The sequence below is a fragment of the Physeter macrocephalus genome, chromosome 6 (assembly GCF_002837175.3).
Source record: "Physeter macrocephalus isolate SW-GA chromosome 6, ASM283717v5, whole genome shotgun sequence".
NCBI lineage: Eukaryota > Metazoa > Chordata > Mammalia > Artiodactyla > Physeteridae > Physeter > Physeter macrocephalus.
In genome coordinates, this window is record NC_041219.1 from 48,552,673 (window position 1) to 48,569,819 (window position 17,147).

The following is a 17,147-nucleotide window of genomic DNA, read 5'->3' on the forward strand; positions in this document are numbered from 1 at the left end:
GATTGAATAAAATGATTCCTAGTACTTGGTCCATTCCAAGAGTGTATGTTTTTCCTAACCTGATTGGAAATGTTGCCTTAGGAAAATAAAACTTACTCAGAAGGCACAGATCTAATGATCAAAAACCGTAAAAAATGTTAATCTTTTGATTGTAGTCACAATTTTGATAATTGCTGTGGTTTTGAAATTCTTTCTGTACATTTGGGTTCCAACAGTTAATCTTTATGCACTCCTTTGTAGTCTTGTTAAGTAGTGTTTTTTTCTTCTTTAATATCTTTAACAAAAAGGAAAAGTTTGTGCTTTTAAAGTCAGTTTAAATGCCATATTTATAAATCCAGTACCCCCTGCCACCACTGTCATATGCATACTTCTCTTGCAGAAAAAGAATTAAAATAAGTAATATGAAGACTAGTGCTATAAATTAGTAAATTGCTTTGCAGTAAGGAACGTCCGAATGCAAGAGAATACACAGTTTAATATTCAAGTTTATATTTTCCATATTCCTATCAAATGATCTATTGTTAACTGATCCATTTCCTAACCAAATGAGGATGACAGACTAAACATTGTCCATTTTTATTTATACAGAACTTGTAGCCATGGCTTTCCTACTTCATACAAATTCCTTACTCAGTTGCCACCTCTTCCCTGTCCTCTATTTTTCTTCCACAGGAGAAGTGCTTTTGTTTCATCACATCGTCTGTTACGCATTGTATCATGTCACACACCTGTTTGCCATTGTATGACACTAGTGTTAGATTGTTAGCTCTGTGAGGGCCAAGGTTTGGTCTTTTTTATTCTGTGGTGTCCACATTTCCTAGCCAGTGCGTGGCATGTAACAAGCGCTAAAAAAAGTTCTTGAATGAAAGCTTGTGTAGACGAATGAATTTTTCTTACTCATGAAAAGTTTTATCTAGTATATTCATTAATGTAACATCACCTACTGGATTGGAAACCTCAGAGTTATCCCCACCTCCTCCTCCACTTTCCACTGGTCAGTAAGCCTTACCGAGTATATCACCTTAATATGTTGTGAATTCACTCGCTTGTCACAGCTCTGGTTTACATGTCACCTTTGACTGGACTTTGGCTACAGCCTGTTTAAAAACTGTGATAAAATACACATAATATAGAATTTACCATCGTACCCTTTTAAAAACGTACAGTTCAGTAGTTTAAGTGTATTCACATTGTTGTGCAACCAATCTCCAGAACTTTTTCATCTTGTAAAATGGAAACTATACCCATTAAACAACTACCCCCATTTCCCCCTCCCCCAGCCCCTGGCAACCACCATTCTACTTTCTGTCTCTATGAACTTGACTCCCCTAAGTACAGTTGGTCCTTGAACATGCAGGGCTCAGAGGCACCGAACGCCAGCGTCAGAAACCCGAGTGTAACTTACAGTCGACCTCCGCATCCGAGGGTCCTCTGTGCCCTTGGATTCAGCCAACGGCAGATCGTGTAGTACTGTAGCGCCTGTTTATTGAAAAAATTCCACATACACATGGACCCACACAGTTCAAATCCATGTTGTTCAGGGGTCAACTGTACCTCACATAAGTGGAATCATACAGTATTTGTCCTTTCATGACTGGCTTATCTCACAAGGTTAGTCCATGTTATAGCATGTGTCAGAATTTCCTTCCTTCCTAAGGCTGAATAATATTCCACCGTATGTATTGACATATGTCACATTTTGCTTATCTAGTCGTCCATTGATGGACAACTGGGTTGCTTCCACCTTTCAGCTACTGTGAATAATACTGCTGTGAACAATACCGATTGTTCTAATTTTTGTTTTTCCCTTCTCCTCTGTCATCTACTGAACTGCCTGCATGGGTCTTGCCCTGCCATTTAGTGGCGTATATAACTTGTCACAGGATGCAGTTAGATTCCGTGGTGTGGTGTTCAAGGCCCTTTTTAAACGTAGCTTCATTTCCAGCTCCTTCTCATTCTCTCCCCCAGTCACCACACTGTAGCCACACAGAACTCCTCTCAGTTTTCCAGGCTTTCCCCTTTGGCTTCATGCTTTTGTGCGTGTCCTTTTCTCTGCCCGAAATGTCCTGACTAGCCCCTCTCCTGCTGGTGAATACACACTCATGCTCTGTTGGCCCTTTTCAGATACTGCCTGCTTTCTGTTGGCTCTCCTGACTTTCCCAGGCAAAGTTCTTTGCATCGTCATCTGCACATTTATCATGATAATTTGCTTTTCTGCTAGAATATGTATTCTTCAAGGACAAAAACTGAATCTTGTGAGTTCTCTATTCTTAACACCCACCAGAATCAGTACTGGAACAGTATTGGAATGGAAAACTCTACTAATATCAAACACTTACTGAAGCCTGTCTGTAGGATGCCGTCTCTGTTGATACTGTAGACAGCAGATGGCTCTGTCAGCCAAGAGGAGGTGGTGTGCTGCCACGGGCTTCGTGGGTCTTGGCCGGTTCCGGTGGAGCTCACTGTGGGAACTGCTGAGTCTGCTACTTGTCTTTGCTCAGGGGTGGGAGGAGGGGATGGGGTCTTGGCAGGAGCGCTCAGAGTTCTGCGGCAAAGTAGAGGCTGCTGGGTTCCCTGTTGACTCGTTTGGGGCAATGACAGATAATTCTTTGTTCAGAGTGGAACGCTGACAGAATAATAGGATTGAAAAGATAACGCTTTTCTCACCAGGGATGTATAAGGAATTAACTTCTCCCCTTGCACCTGGAATGGTGCTACGCACCATCCTGCGAGTACCGAGAAGAGAGTCAGGACATTTTCTGTGTTCTGTGGTTCAGATGAGGGACTGCACTGGAGATTTCTGGGGGGCCTTTGTGGGGTCTCAGCTGGGAACGCACCCCAGAGGCTCCTGAGGCAAGCCCAGGCTGTGGCCCCAAACTGCTGAATTAGAGTATCTGGTTGGGTTGGGGCTGTTAGATTTAAAACGCTTGAGGCTCAGTCAGCAAAACAAGCACTGTATTCATTAAGCACCTGCTGGTGGTCCCTGGGGCCCCAGGGTGCACAGTCCCAACCCGCCCTTAGTGTGGGCGCGTAGGGAGGGGAAGCGCCGTGTGAGTTCGGAAGCTCTTTTCTTGTGCTGGTTCTTTTAGTTGTCGCAGTTAGTTGACTCCTTCACCCTGGTAGTTTATTTGGGCAGATTACTTGGTGAAGATATTTTGGATACAGGCTCAAAATCAATTCACATGGCGTGATTCAGCAGAAATGAGAGCCTGTGTTTATACAATTTTCTTGTGCCCCTTCCCAGCGAATTGGAGTAATATTGAATTAAACTAGCTGCTCTTGGAAACCAACTGTTGTAGTTTTCAGGTTTATAATTAGTATAGCGTCGTAGTTAAGAGCAGAGGCTAGATGTGCCACTCACTACTTGGGTAAGTTACTCTTCGGAACTCTGTTTCATCTGTACAATGAGGATAATCATGGTAGGCATCCCCTGAAATTGTCGTGCTTACTAACTGAAATGTATATAAAGCTCTCAGTGCTGGCGTGTAATTGTCACTCAGTAACTGTGAGTGGCCATTTCTGCTTCCATGTTTCTGCTGTTATTACTACTTCTCTGATGATCTTGACTTTTTCCTCCAGGTAGCGTCACTGTTACGTATGAAGGCAACACACAGCCACTGTCATTTAATCCTCAAAAAGATCTAGTGAAATAGATATTATTCTTGCCATTTAGGTATTTGCCCTGGGTTACAAAGGTAGCAGAAGTGGTATTTGAACTCTTTCTGTCTGATGCCAAATCACTGATCATTTTCCCTGTAACGCACTAACTTCTTATATCTGTAATTTATGAAGGGACTAATGAGATTAATTCAGCAACAGCTGTCTGCCTGTATCTTGGTTAGCCTGTTTTCCAGGTTAATAAAAGTTTTGGCCTTTGTGGCATGCCATTCTACAAATTATACAGGTGGAGTAGTTATTCAGAATTTGTTGGGAGATGTCAGTCTTTGAATTACAGATATTTTATTTCCAGAATTGTAGGATATTATCTCCTGCCCTAGAACGCTCATGAAACTCCCTCTCTCACTCTTTCCCCCTCCGCCTTTGCCCTTCACTCTCATAAAAAACTTACCTGTTTCAAGATGGTGCAAACATGGCTTTTGAAATTGTAGACTGCATCAATTTAAGCATAACTTTAAAATATGAATCTTGCTGTAGAATTTTCTCCTAAAATCCTTCACGTGTACATTGCTGTCAACTTCTTTATGAAACAGGAATCATCATTTTGAGGACAGGGTATGTAACTGTTCAATCAGAAGTGAATTAGAATGCTAATGACAGCCAGTGATCGAGAGAGAAAATTATAGAGTGACTCTGAGTTGAGTGGTGTGTCTGGTGAGCCTGAGGCAGCTCAAGTGATGATTTCTGGTTTAAAGGAAGTAAGACTGAGGTGTAATAATTTTAGACAGCTAGTCTCTGACCTCTTTGACTGGGTTTTTTTTTGCCCCCCGGTTAAATTATTTATTTAGTTTTGGCTGCGTCAGGTCTTAGTTGCGGCATGGGATCTTTTGTTGTGGCATGTGGGCTTCAGAGCACGTGGGCTCAGTAGTTGCAGCACGTGGGCACTCTAGTTGAGGCTCGGGCTCAGTAGTTGTGGCGCGCGGGCTTAGATGCCCCGCGGCATGTGGGATCTTAGTTCCCTGACTGGGGATCAAACCCACGTCCCCTGCATTGGAAGGTGGATTCTTTACCACTGGACCACCAGGGAAGTCCCTGACTGGGTCTTTCTACTTTTGCATCGTTCACTCCTGAGTGAATGGATTTGTTAGACCACTTGTGTTCTGTTATGTTTTCAAGGAAGTATTTAGTGTGGTTCCCCCGAGACTGGAAGAAGTAAGACATTCCACATTATGTTTCATTTTCCCTGACTGCAGTACTTTTCAGTACACATATGTTTTCTGGCATAGAAGTGGGGATGGCAAATGAAATGCACAATCAAAATAAATGCTTCTGAAAGAAAATTTACTACTTGAATTATATGTCCTATGTGTGATTCCTTTATTTTATGAGAAGCATTTTTTGTTTTGTTTTTCTTTTTCTTGGCCACGCCATGTGCCTTGTGGGACCTTAGTTCCCCAACGAGGGATTGAACCCGGGCCCTCGGCAGTGAAAGCGCGGAGTCCTAACCACTGGACTTCCAGGGAATTCCCGAGAAGGATAGTTTTTGATGGTGGCTAGAAGTAGAGGGGGTTGGAGAGTTACGTGGGGATTCTGGGTGGGAGAGCCCCATATATCAGACTAAAGTTTTTGGACCCACTCCTTAACAGTGGGAGCCTTTAAAAGTTTTTACTGGCAGATGACTTAATATAAGTACGATCGTTTAATGAAGTATAATTTATTCTCGGGTAATATTCAAGCTTGGTTTGTATTTTTATATTTTAAAGATTCATTTCTGATTTTTTTTCCCCCTTTTTTCCTTCCAAATACTCATTCCCCATCTCCTTAGATCTCCCATCTTGTAATCACCTAACAGAGTGTAGAGGTGCATCTCCTGAGCCAGGGAGAAGTCTGAGGGAAGCACTGCCCCTGGGTGACTGTGTAAATCAGGCAGGAAATCTGCATTTACCTTACCTCTTGGGGCCACCTCCCGTGTCTCCCCCTGTCGGTCGGTCTCCTTGGACCCCAGGGCCTTCCTGTGGCTGCTGGACAGCCTGGATTACCACCACCCCGTGGCCCACCTTTTGTCCTGACCCCACCCGACTCCTTCAGCATCTGCTCCTTCCTCATTCAAGACTGCCTGGTGTTTGGTCCTTTCCCCCAGGTATGACCTGTCTTGTTCCTCATTCCTCTTCACCCTGTTTTGGGTGGTAGTCCACTGGGTGCTGAACTCCCTAAAGCCAGGCATCACGACTTCTTAGACCTCGAAATAACTGCCAGATTACAAAGAATATTTTTAGAGCAGACATCTGGGTTCCTTTTGAATCATACGTGCTAGGTGGCCTCTTCCTTAGCATTCCCGGAGGATCGTCCTGCTCAGGGAAGGTGGAAGGCCTGGCTCTGGGCCAGAGCACCCCGTTCATCTTCAGAGATCATATGTGAATTCGAGAAAACAAACCTACCCCGATACTCAACTACTTGTTGTTCTTTTGTGCTCAGTCGAGGGGATTATTTGTTTTGTTTTGGATTAATAATTTCTATAAGAAATCTGAAGTTTTAGGAGTTTTGAAAATGGCTAAGGTCTGTGGGTGATATTAACAGGCTGATGATCTTTGCCGGCCTTTGGCTAAAATACAGGAAGAGTTCAGCACGTTTTATTTTCTACTTGAAGCAGTAACCAATTCTTATTTTTCTCTTAGTGAGACATGCTCCCTGCCTAATACAAGTATATTTTCCCCCATTTGCTAAGCATTTTAGATATTTGTATCGCTTCTGATATAGAAATACATGAGAATTATGCATATCAGAAAAAAATCCCAATCAGAATGTGATTTGGAGAAACATCCTGCTTGATTTATGCTGGGTAGATTGTTCTGTGTATGATTTGTTTTTCCTGGGAGAAGGAAAGAGATTGTTGAATAGAAATATTTAAGTGATAATTTAAATATTGAAGTAAAAATGGCATAGGTTTGGTCTTCAGATTTGTGTTTTTTGTAAAGTAAAATAATGAAACAAACGAAAAACCCAAACTTCACAAGGAAGATAGTAGAATGAGTGGGTAAAGCATGTGGCCCAGGAGGCAGAGATTGAATCCTGTGTTTGAACCCTGCCGCGGCAGCTCAGTATGTGTGACACTGACAAGTAAATTGATTAGCCTCACTAGGCCTTATTTCCCCCTTTGCTCTTGGGGCTGTTGACGGTATCTGCCTCATGAAGGTTTTGTGTAGATTGAATGAGGAAATGTATGCAAAATGTTTAGCTCTGTAGTAAATAGTGAATAAATGTTAGCCCACTTAACTTTGCTATTGTTATAGTAGATGTAAATACTATAAAACTTAATTTGACAACATTTCTGAAATGTGGAATTATTCCAGTGCTGAAAGTAATGGATATAAAAAGGTGCTTGTTTCTGTAACCAAGTCACATCAAAGAAATCAAGATTTTAAAAAACAGGCAGTTGATGAAGATTAATTGTATTCACAAAAAATATGTTTTCCCTAGCTAGACATTATAAACAAGTAAGGAATTTAAAAATATTCTCTTAAAATGGCCTCTATAAATGTTTTTAGCATTATACAATTTCAGTATTACATATTCATGTAAAAATCTTTTATGTTTTATAGGGTTACGTTGTTAGACCTTATGATAGCCAAAATAATGGGTGATGAGCCACTGAGCAAGGATGAGATCCCTGTGTTTTTGAGCCATGCCGAGTTGATTGCGAACACTTTTGTGGATCAGTGCAAGAGTGTGCTGAAATTGACCTCTGAGCAGCATACTGATGACGAGGTAAGAGAACAGACAGATTTTCTAACTCAGCTAGGTCCTCTAAGGACAAAAGCTTCAAAAACTATCTTAGGGACTTTGCTGGTGGCACAGTGGTTAAGAATCCGCCTGCCAGTGCAGGCGACACGGGTTTGAGCCCTGGTCCGGGAAGATCCCACATGCCGCGGAGCAACTAAACCCGTGCACCACAACTGCTGAGCCTGCGCTCTAGAGCCCGCGAGCCACAACTCCTGAAGCCCACGTGCCATAACTACTGAAGCCCGTGTGCCTAGAGCCTGTGCTCCGCAACAAGAGAAGCCACCGCAATAAGAAGCCCACGCGCCGCAGCGAAGAGTAGCCCCCGCTTAACGCAATTAGAGAAAGCCCGCGCGCAGCAACAAAGACCCGACGCGGCCATAAATACATGCATACATACATACATACATACAATTATATAAGTAACGTGTCTGCTGAATGTTGGTGGGTGCACTCCCTCTCTAAAATTCCTATGTAGGGGCCTTTGGGATGTGATTAGGTCATGAGGGCCCTCATGAATGTAATTAGTGCTCTTATAAAAGACACCCCAGAAAAATTCCTTACGCCTTCCACCATGTAAGGGCACAGCGAGAAGTGGGCCATCTGAAGCCTAGAAGAGGCCCCTCCCCAAAACCCAACCACGCTGGCACCCTGATCTTGGGCTTCCAGCCTCCAGAACTGTGAGAAATAAATGTTTGTTGTTTATAAGCCACCCTGTCTATTGTATTTTGTCATAGGAGCCTGACTAAGGCAGTATCCTTATTTTAGAACAGTTACGAAAATACAGAAAAGGGAGAACAGTGCCCTTATTCTTACCATCCAGAGTTAATGACTTAACAAAATAATAGTTAATATATTTTTCTAGGCAAATAACATCAAATACATGCATGCATACATACACACATACACAAAACATATATATATATTAAAAATGAAATCATTCTGGGCTTCCCTGGTGGCGCAGTAGTTAAGAATCCGCCTGCCAGTGCAGGGGACACAGGTTCGATCCCTGGTCCGGGAAGATCCCACGTGCCACGGAGCAACTGAGCCCATGTGCCACAACTACTGAAGCCCGCGCACCTAGAGCCCGTGCTCAACAAGAGAAGCCACCGCAATGAGAAGCCCGCGCACCACAACAAAGGGTAGCCCCCGCTCGCCGCACCTAGAGAAAGCCCGCATGCAGCCACGAGGACCCAGTGCAGCCAAAAATAAATAAATAAAATAAATAAATTAAAAAATGAAATCATTCTGTACCACCTGTTTGTAGGTTCCTGTTTCTTCTTCTCCTGCATGTATGTAAGTTGCGTGAGGGCAGAAGTTTTGACTGTTATGTTCATAGAACTATGTACATAGTAGGCACTTTAGTGAATATTTGCTGAGTGCACAAACAAGCAATACATAGTGAATGTCTTTTTAAAATGCCGGTGTAGCATTCTGTGTAAAGAATTTACCATAATTATTTGTCTGTAGTTGGACACTTGAGTTCTTATTTCTGTTTATTATAATTAGTGCTGTAGTCTGTGTCTTTTTAGTTATGTCTTCATACATTTTAAAATTCTCGAGCCTACCCTAGATCATTTAGGTCTTTTCTTTACTAAGGAGATGGACACTAGCTTACAGTAATTCTGTTTCCCTCCTCTTTACTTCAGGAATTCTCTTTATTTTTGTCTGCCCCTTCCTTCCCTTCTGTCTTAAAGTTAGCATTGTTCTTTCTCTGGAATACTGCTCAGCAGTAAAAAGAAATGCACTTCTGGTATAACAACAGAGATGAATCTCAAACATAGAGTGGAAATAGACTAGAGAATACACTGCATGCGTCCATCTCTGTGAAATTCTACAGTGGGCAAAACTTATCAATTATAACAAAGCAGATCAGCTGTCACCCGGGCTGGAAGTGGAGGGGTGGGATTGATTGTCAAGGGACATGAAGGAACGTTTGGGGTAATAGAAGTGTTATACGTAGCTGTGTACAGTGACACAACCCTACTCTTCAGATGGACATATTTTATTGCATATGAATTATACCTCAAGTGTCGATTTCAGCATGTTCAAAAACATCACAGAGGTTATTTCCATGCTGATAGGAATGGTGAGTAGAGAGGTAATCACTTGGGCACAGAGGCGGGCATAGGTGAGCAGGCTGCCCTTTGACAGGCCCGTCCACTTGCTGTCTCCAGATGGGAAGGTAGGGAAGGTGGACCCTGACCCACAGCATTTCCTGGAGGGCTGAGTGTGACACTGCGGACCTGTTAACTCCCACAGTAAATGTAGGCCGTGATTATGCTTGTTCTGCCATGTAAGTGTATTTCCTTCTTTGTGAAAATACTTTCTTCAAGGTTGCTTTTTGCTGTTGATTTTCTGTGCTGGATCAGAGAGGCCATGTCAGGTCTCGCGGTAAGGTCAGTATTTTAATTCTCCTTTCTGTGGTAGCAGAAAGCTTTACTCGTAGACTGCTTCCCTTTCTGGAGATAGAGTTGCCTCTGTTTCCAGCAGGAGGAGCAGCGAGCTGTGCTTCAAGGAAGTTTCAAAAAGGAATTTTCCAGGAGACAGAAAATGAAGTACACTTAGTACTTGTTAAATCACAGCTTTGAACTTTTTCAAGGCACTTATATTTAAAGTATAGATGATTTCAATATTGTACTAAGAAGTTACCTGATGTAACTTTTTATGTTTTGGAAAAGTTGTATTTTTCACACTTTTTTCTTTAAAGGTGGGAGGAATTATTATGTATTAATAGATAGAAAATTGTAGATAGTGTTTTTTTTGAAAAGCCCAAATAGTTCACTTTTTTGAAAATTCATTGATCTATATACTTATGACTTATACTTGTTAATGTATATATGGTATCCTTTAAGGTTGAAGTTTAAAAAAAAGCCATAGTAGTATTTAAGAAGGACCTGTACCTCAATATTAAATATACCATAAACCTGGTAGTGTATCGGAGCTGGCCTGTACCAACCTCTGAGAGTCAGTTATTAAATATGCAGAAATTTGTGAGCTTGGTAGTTTGAAGTCAGCCACGGTGGAAGTGTTTATACCATTCACTGCTGAATCCACTGCCAGTTTACCAGCAAACCACTGCATTTACCCATTTGTGATATTTTTAGGACAAGACGTCCAATAAAGTTCTCCTGATGCTATGACCTAGAAATCAGAATGAAAATAGATGTTTTTAATAGCATCAGTTTTTAAATTTATTTAATTGTTTGGCTTTAAAATTCTGAGGTTTTATTCGTGTGTTCCTTTATACAAATAGTCTTAGGTTCAGCCCGCGCACCTAGAGCCCGTGCTCAACAAGAGAAGCCACCGCAATAAGAAGCCCGCGCACCACAACAAAGGGTAGCCCCCGCTCGCCGCACCTAGAGAAAGCCCGCATGCAGCCACGAGGACCCAGTGCAGCCAAAAATAAATAAATAAAATAAATAAATTAAAAAATGAAATCATTCTGTACCACCTGTTTGTAGGTTCCTGTTTCTTCTTCTCCTGCATGTATGTAAGTTGCGTGAGGGCAGAAGTTTTGACTGTTATGTTCATAGAACTATGTACATAGTAGGCACTTTAGTGAATATTTGCTGAGTGCACAAACAAGCAATACATAGTGAATGTCTTTTTAAAATGCCGGTGTAGCATTCTGTGTAAAGAATTTACCATAATTATTTGTCTGTAGTTGGACACTTGAGTTCTTATTTCTGTTTATTATAATTAGTGCTGTAGTCTGTGTCTTTTTAGTTATGTCTTCATACATTTTAAAATTCTCGAGCCTACCCTAGATCATTTAGGTCTTTTCTTTACTAAGGAGATGGACACTAGCTTACAGTAATTCTGTTTCCCTCCTCTTTACTTCAGGAATTCTCTTTATTTTTGTCTGCCCCTTCCTTCCCTTCTGTCTTAAAGTTAGCATTGTTCTTTCTCTGGAATACTGCTCAGCAGTAAAAAGAAATGCACTTCTGGTATAACAACAGAGATGAATCTCAAACATAGAGTGGAAATAGACTAGAGAATACACTGCATGCGTCCATCTCTGTGAAATTCTACAGTGGGCAAAACTTATCAATTATAACAAAGCAGATCAGCTGTCACCCGGGCTGGAAGTGGAGGGGTGGGATTGATTGTCAAGGGACATGAAGGAACGTTTGGGGTAATAGAAGTGTTATACGTAGCTGTGTACAGTGACACAACCCTACTCTTCAGATGGACATATTTTATTGCATATGAATTATACCTCAAGTGTCGATTTCAGCATGTTCAAAAACATCACAGAGGTTATTTCCATGCTGATAGGAATGGTGAGTAGAGAGGTAATCACTTGGGCACAGAGGCGGGCATAGGTGAGCAGGCTGCCCTTTGACAGGCCCGTCCACTTGCTGTCTCCAGATGGGAAGGTAGGGAAGGTGGACCCTGACCCACAGCATTTCCTGGAGGGCTGAGTGTGACACTGCGGACCTGTTAACTCCCACAGTAAATGTAGGCCGTGATTATGCTTGTTCTGCCATGTAAGTGTATTTCCTTCTTTGTGAAAATACTTTCTTCAAGGTTGCTTTTTGCTGTTGATTTTCTGTGCTGGATCAGAGAGGCCATGTCAGGTCTCGCGGTAAGGTCAGTATTTTAATTCTCCTTTCTGTGGTAGCAGAAAGCTTTACTCGTAGACTGCTTCCCTTTCTGGAGATAGAGTTGCCTCTGTTTCCAGCAGGAGGAGCAGCGAGCTGTGCTTCAAGGAAGTTTCAAAAAGGAATTTTCCAGGAGACAGAAAATGAAGTACACTTAGTACTTGTTAAATCACAGCTTTGAACTTTTTCAAGGCACTTATATTTAAAGTATAGATGATTTCAATATTGTACTAAGAAGTTACCTGATGTAACTTTTTATGTTTTGGAAAAGTTGTATTTTTCACACTTTTTTCTTTAAAGGTGGGAGGAATTATTATGTATTAATAGATAGAAAATTGTAGATAGTGTTTTTTTTGAAAAGCCCAAATAGTTCACTTTTTTGAAAATTCATTGATCTATATACTTATGACTTATACTTGTTAATGTATATATGGTATCCTTTAAGGTTGAAGTTTAAAAAAAAGCCATAGTAGTATTTAAGAAGGACCTGTACCTCAATATTAAATATACCATAAACCTGGTAGTGTATCGGAGCTGGCCTGTACCAACCTCTGAGAGTCAGTTATTAAATATGCAGAAATTTGTGAGCTTGGTAGTTTGAAGTCAGCCACGGTGGAAGTGTTTATACCATTCACTGCTGAATCCACTGCCAGTTTACCAGCAAACCACTGCATTTACCCATTTGTGATATTTTTAGGACAAGACGTCCAATAAAGTTCTCCTGATGCTATGACCTAGAAATCAGAATGAAAATAGATGTTTTTAATAGCATCAGTTTTTAAATTTATTTAATTGTTTGGCTTTAAAATTCTGAGGTTTTATTCGTGTGTTCCTTTATACAAATAGTCTTAGGTTCTCATATTAACATACCTGTTTCTGTCCTTTGGTAAATTTTGGTGTACTACTTGTTTCCAGTTTTTGGTGTGTTTTTGTCAGTTGTAGTATGCTTATTTTTTAAGATTGAAGAGTCAGTTTAGCTTTATCTTGAGTCTCAGTCTTGTCACTCGCTGTAGTGAAACTTGTCTTTCTTATGAAATATTTTCTTTGTTGTAAGAAAAAATAATTCAAGCCAAATGCTGTGAAACAGAAGGTTAAGAACTCCTCTTTTTCACCCATCCCCCGTCTATTTTCTACAGATATATCAGCGTATACTTTTTTCCTTCTGAAGGTTTTTTGTATATACACACCTATACATTTTGTTGCTTTTTTGAGACACAATATACTATATATTCTATCCTGCAACTTCCTTTTCGCTTACCCTGATATTTCGTACACTCTAACACGTGTGCATATTCATCTCACCCTTTTTAATAGTTGAATAGTATTTCACTTTATAGATGCATCACAAGTTTTTTCTTTTGTTCTCCATAGATGTACATATGAGTTGCTTACAGATTTGTTTTTTTAAAAACCTTCACAAATAATACTACAGTGGACATCCTTGTAAAAATATCTTTGCAATTTTGGACAAGTAGGTCTGGGATTATAAATTCCTGGAAGTTGAATTGCTGAGTAGAGAGAATATGTTTATTTAAAATTTGTAAGAGAAATTTCTAAATGACACACCTAAGAGTACAAGAGTGTGGGGGTCTGCACCCCTTCACTAATCTAATTATCATTTCTCTCTTGTTTTTCAGTGATCGGTATGTTAGTTTGTTTTTCATGTTAGGTTACTTTTTTTTTTTTTTTTTTTTTTTTTTAAGTGGTACGCGGGCCTCTCACTGTTGTGGCCTCTCCCGTTGTGGAGCACAGGCTCCGGACGCGCAGGCTCAGCGGCCATGGCTCACGGGCCCAGCCGCTCCGCGGCATGTGGGATCTTCCCGGACCGGGGCACGAACCCGCGTCCCCTGTATCGGCAGGCGGACTCTCAACCACTGCGCCACCAAGGAAGCCCTAGGTTACCTTTTAAAATACGTTTATTAATGAGCATTTTCAGAAAGCTAATCTTTTGTCACACATGTAAGAAACATCTTTTTGCCCCCAGTTAATTTTTTGTTTGAATTTATTTATGGTAGTCTTAGCCTTTTAGGAATTTGTTTTGTTTTTAATCTAGTTAGGCTTATCAATTTTATCCTTATGACTTCTGAATTTTTTTTTTTTAACAGATTTAGTAAAATCATCTCCACTTAGATTGTGGAAATATACACCTATATATTCTAGTTCTTTCAGTACTTTGTCTGAGTTTTTAATTAACCTAGATTTTATTTTTGAGTAAGAAGTGTAGTATAGATCCAAATGAATTGCTTGTGTCTTTTAACACTGCAAGACTATATAATCTTTGGTAGAAGACTGCTTAGGTTTGAACCTGGATTTCTTATTATTGGTGTGTGATCTTGGAAGTTACTTACCCTCTTTGTGCTCCAGTTTCTTTTGCCTGTAAAATGAATTGTGTTTTAATATAAGCACTTAGTATACTGACTGGTACATAGCTACTGTTCCCTAAAAGTTATCTGTTAATTATTTTATCAATACCATTTAGTGAATAATCTCATCCTTTCTACTAATTTTAGTGCTACCCAAATCATGTGTTAAATTTTTAATATAATTTTGGATCCATTTCTGGATTTCTGACCTTTTATGGTGGAAATTAGTAAGATACTAACAACTGTTAAAGAATTCAAATGAATTCATATGTTTATATGCGATAAAGGAATGCTGAAATGAACTTACAGAGAGATGCAGAAACTAGTCTATGCACAAGGCAATAATTAATTGCATTCTAGCCAGACAGAAGTAATCTCCATTTCTGTAGACAAGAATCATTGGCATTATTGTCAGTTTTATGCATCTGACAATGTAAAATAGCTCAGAGACACTGAATGGTAAAGTGAGCCCAGGCAGGTGATCTAGATGGTAGACTGGTCTCTGTTTTTCTCTTTTAACAACTTCAAAATCTGTTCCTTTGACTTGCCTACATCTTTTTTCCGCCATTTGTGCCTGACTTAATGAATATAGTTTTATAATACTTACAAATAATGGAAGGGTATCTCACTTATTCCTCTTATTTTTTTAAAAGAATAATTTCTTCTGGCTGTTATTTCATTATTAGTTTCCAAATGCTCATTAGAAACACTTGATTAATAAAAGGATTCTAATGATTAAAACTGGAGATGTGTTAGGTGAGGATAGATTAATTTTCTTTTGGGTTTATTTCAGGTAATATCATAGAATTTAGGAGCTGGAAGGAAACTTCAGATCATCTCTTCCAACCCCCTCATTTTATTTTTGTCTTTTTATCAAGAAAAATTTCAAACATAGACTAAGAGAAAAAGTGTCTTGAAACCCCATCGCCCACAGCTTCAACGCTTGTCAGTTCATCCCCATTCTTGTTTCGTCAACAGCCCCACCCATTCTTACGCGAGTTGCCCCCGACTCAAAGAGGGCTCCCACGTAGTTCATCAGTTAGTAGTTTACATGTGTCTCTAAAAGATAAGGAGTCTTCATACATAAGTAAAATACAGTTAGCACATCTGAAAACTTAATAAAATTTTAATATCAAATGAACAGTATTCAAATGTTCCCCATTGTCTAATATTCTTTTTCAAGTTTATTTCTTTGAATCAGGATATAAGGGCATACGTTGCAATTGGCTGCTGTATCTTAAATCTCCTTTAACTAGGTTCCCCTTTCCTCTTCCTCCTCCTCTCTTTTTTTTCCACCTTTGCTCATTTTCTGTTGAACTGGGTTGTTTCACCTGTACAGTTTCCTACAGTTTCCTTTTCGATGAGGATATCTCCATGGTGGGGTTTAACATACCCCCTCTTTTCCTTGCATTTCCTGTGAATGATAATTCCTTCCAGAGACTTATTCAGATTTGGGTTAGGTCTTTTTTTTTTTTTTTTTTTTCTTTTTTTCTCTTTCTAGTATATTTCATTGTTGGTGATAAATACTTTCATCAAGAGTCATATAATGTCTGGTTGTCTCTTTTTGTAATGTTAGCAGTTGTTAATGACTATTGCCTAGATCCATTAATTCTTTGCAGGTTGTGAAATGGTGGTATTTGGACTCTATCATTCATTTTTCATTTTTTAGCTGGAATATTTTATAAAGAGAAACTTCTAATAAACTATTAGGTTATGCAAGGTTCACTTTGATTAAGAAAAACAGAATAAATGGTTGATCCCCTCCCCCCCTTTGATTACCAGTCTTCAAAGTATTGAGCTGGGTTTATGGCATCATACAAAGTTGCTGAGTGAGTTGTTTAGTTTTACTTTAATCATTATTATGAAGTCATGGCTTGTAAACCACTGGATTTGTTTCCAGTCCATTTTAGCAGTAATTCTTCCTAATGGTTTCACGTGCCATTGCTGGCCAGGGGAGCCTCTTCAAGTTGCTTCTGATTCCTTCTGACACGATCCGAGGAGACTCTGATAGCTGCCTTGCTCTCTGGTATGACAAGGTGTCCAGGGTCATCTCGTATGTGCTCTGCCCCAGACCAATAGCCAGTCAGCCATTTCTTGAAGGAGAAGTGGTATTCAAAGATGACCATCTGGGCAACTACTCATTTAATAAAAGAGGATGCAGACGCTGTGCTAAATAAGTTAATGGATTTGCTCCAGTCTTCTAAACAGACTTCTAATCTAGATATTTTCTCCTAACTTTTAAACTAGCAAGCGAAAGCTATTAAAACAAAATTAAAGACGCAAAAAAATGTGTTTCTTGCTATTTGAGATTTCAGAATACTATATTAAAATATTATCTCTTGGGGACTTACCTGGCGGTCCAGTGGTTAAGACTTTGCGTTCCATTGCAGGAGGTGTGGATTCGATCCCTGGTCGGGGAGCTAAGATCCCACATGCGTCGTGGCCAAAAAACCAAAACATAGAGCATGTTGTAACAAATTCAATAAAGACTTTAAAAGTGGTCCACATCAAAGAAATCTTTAAAAAAAATACTGTCTCCTAGAACAGTATGGAGGTTCCTTAAAAAACTACAAAAAGAACTACCACATGACCCAGCAATCCCACTACTGGGCATATACCCTGAGAAAACCATAATTCAAAAAGAGTCATGTACCAAAATGTTCATTGCAGCTCTATTTACAATAGCCAGGACATGGAAGCAACCTAAGTGTCCATCAACAGATGAATGGATAAAGAAGATGTGGCACATATATACAATGGAATATTACTCAGCCATAAAAAG

At 40.0% G+C, this 17,147-nt stretch overlaps 1 protein-coding gene across 1 annotated transcript in view; it reads left to right on the forward strand.

The window, feature by feature from the left end:
- The window catches only part of ATXN10 (ataxin 10), a 164,193-nt gene that overhangs the window by 48,601 nt on the left and 98,445 nt on the right, over positions 1–17,147 (forward strand). The window contains exon 7 of the mRNA XM_024127255.3: positions 7,218–7,383. Coding sequence (XP_023983023.1) covers positions 7,218–7,383 — 166 coding nt within the window. The remainder of the gene's footprint in view (positions 1–7,217; positions 7,384–17,147) is intronic.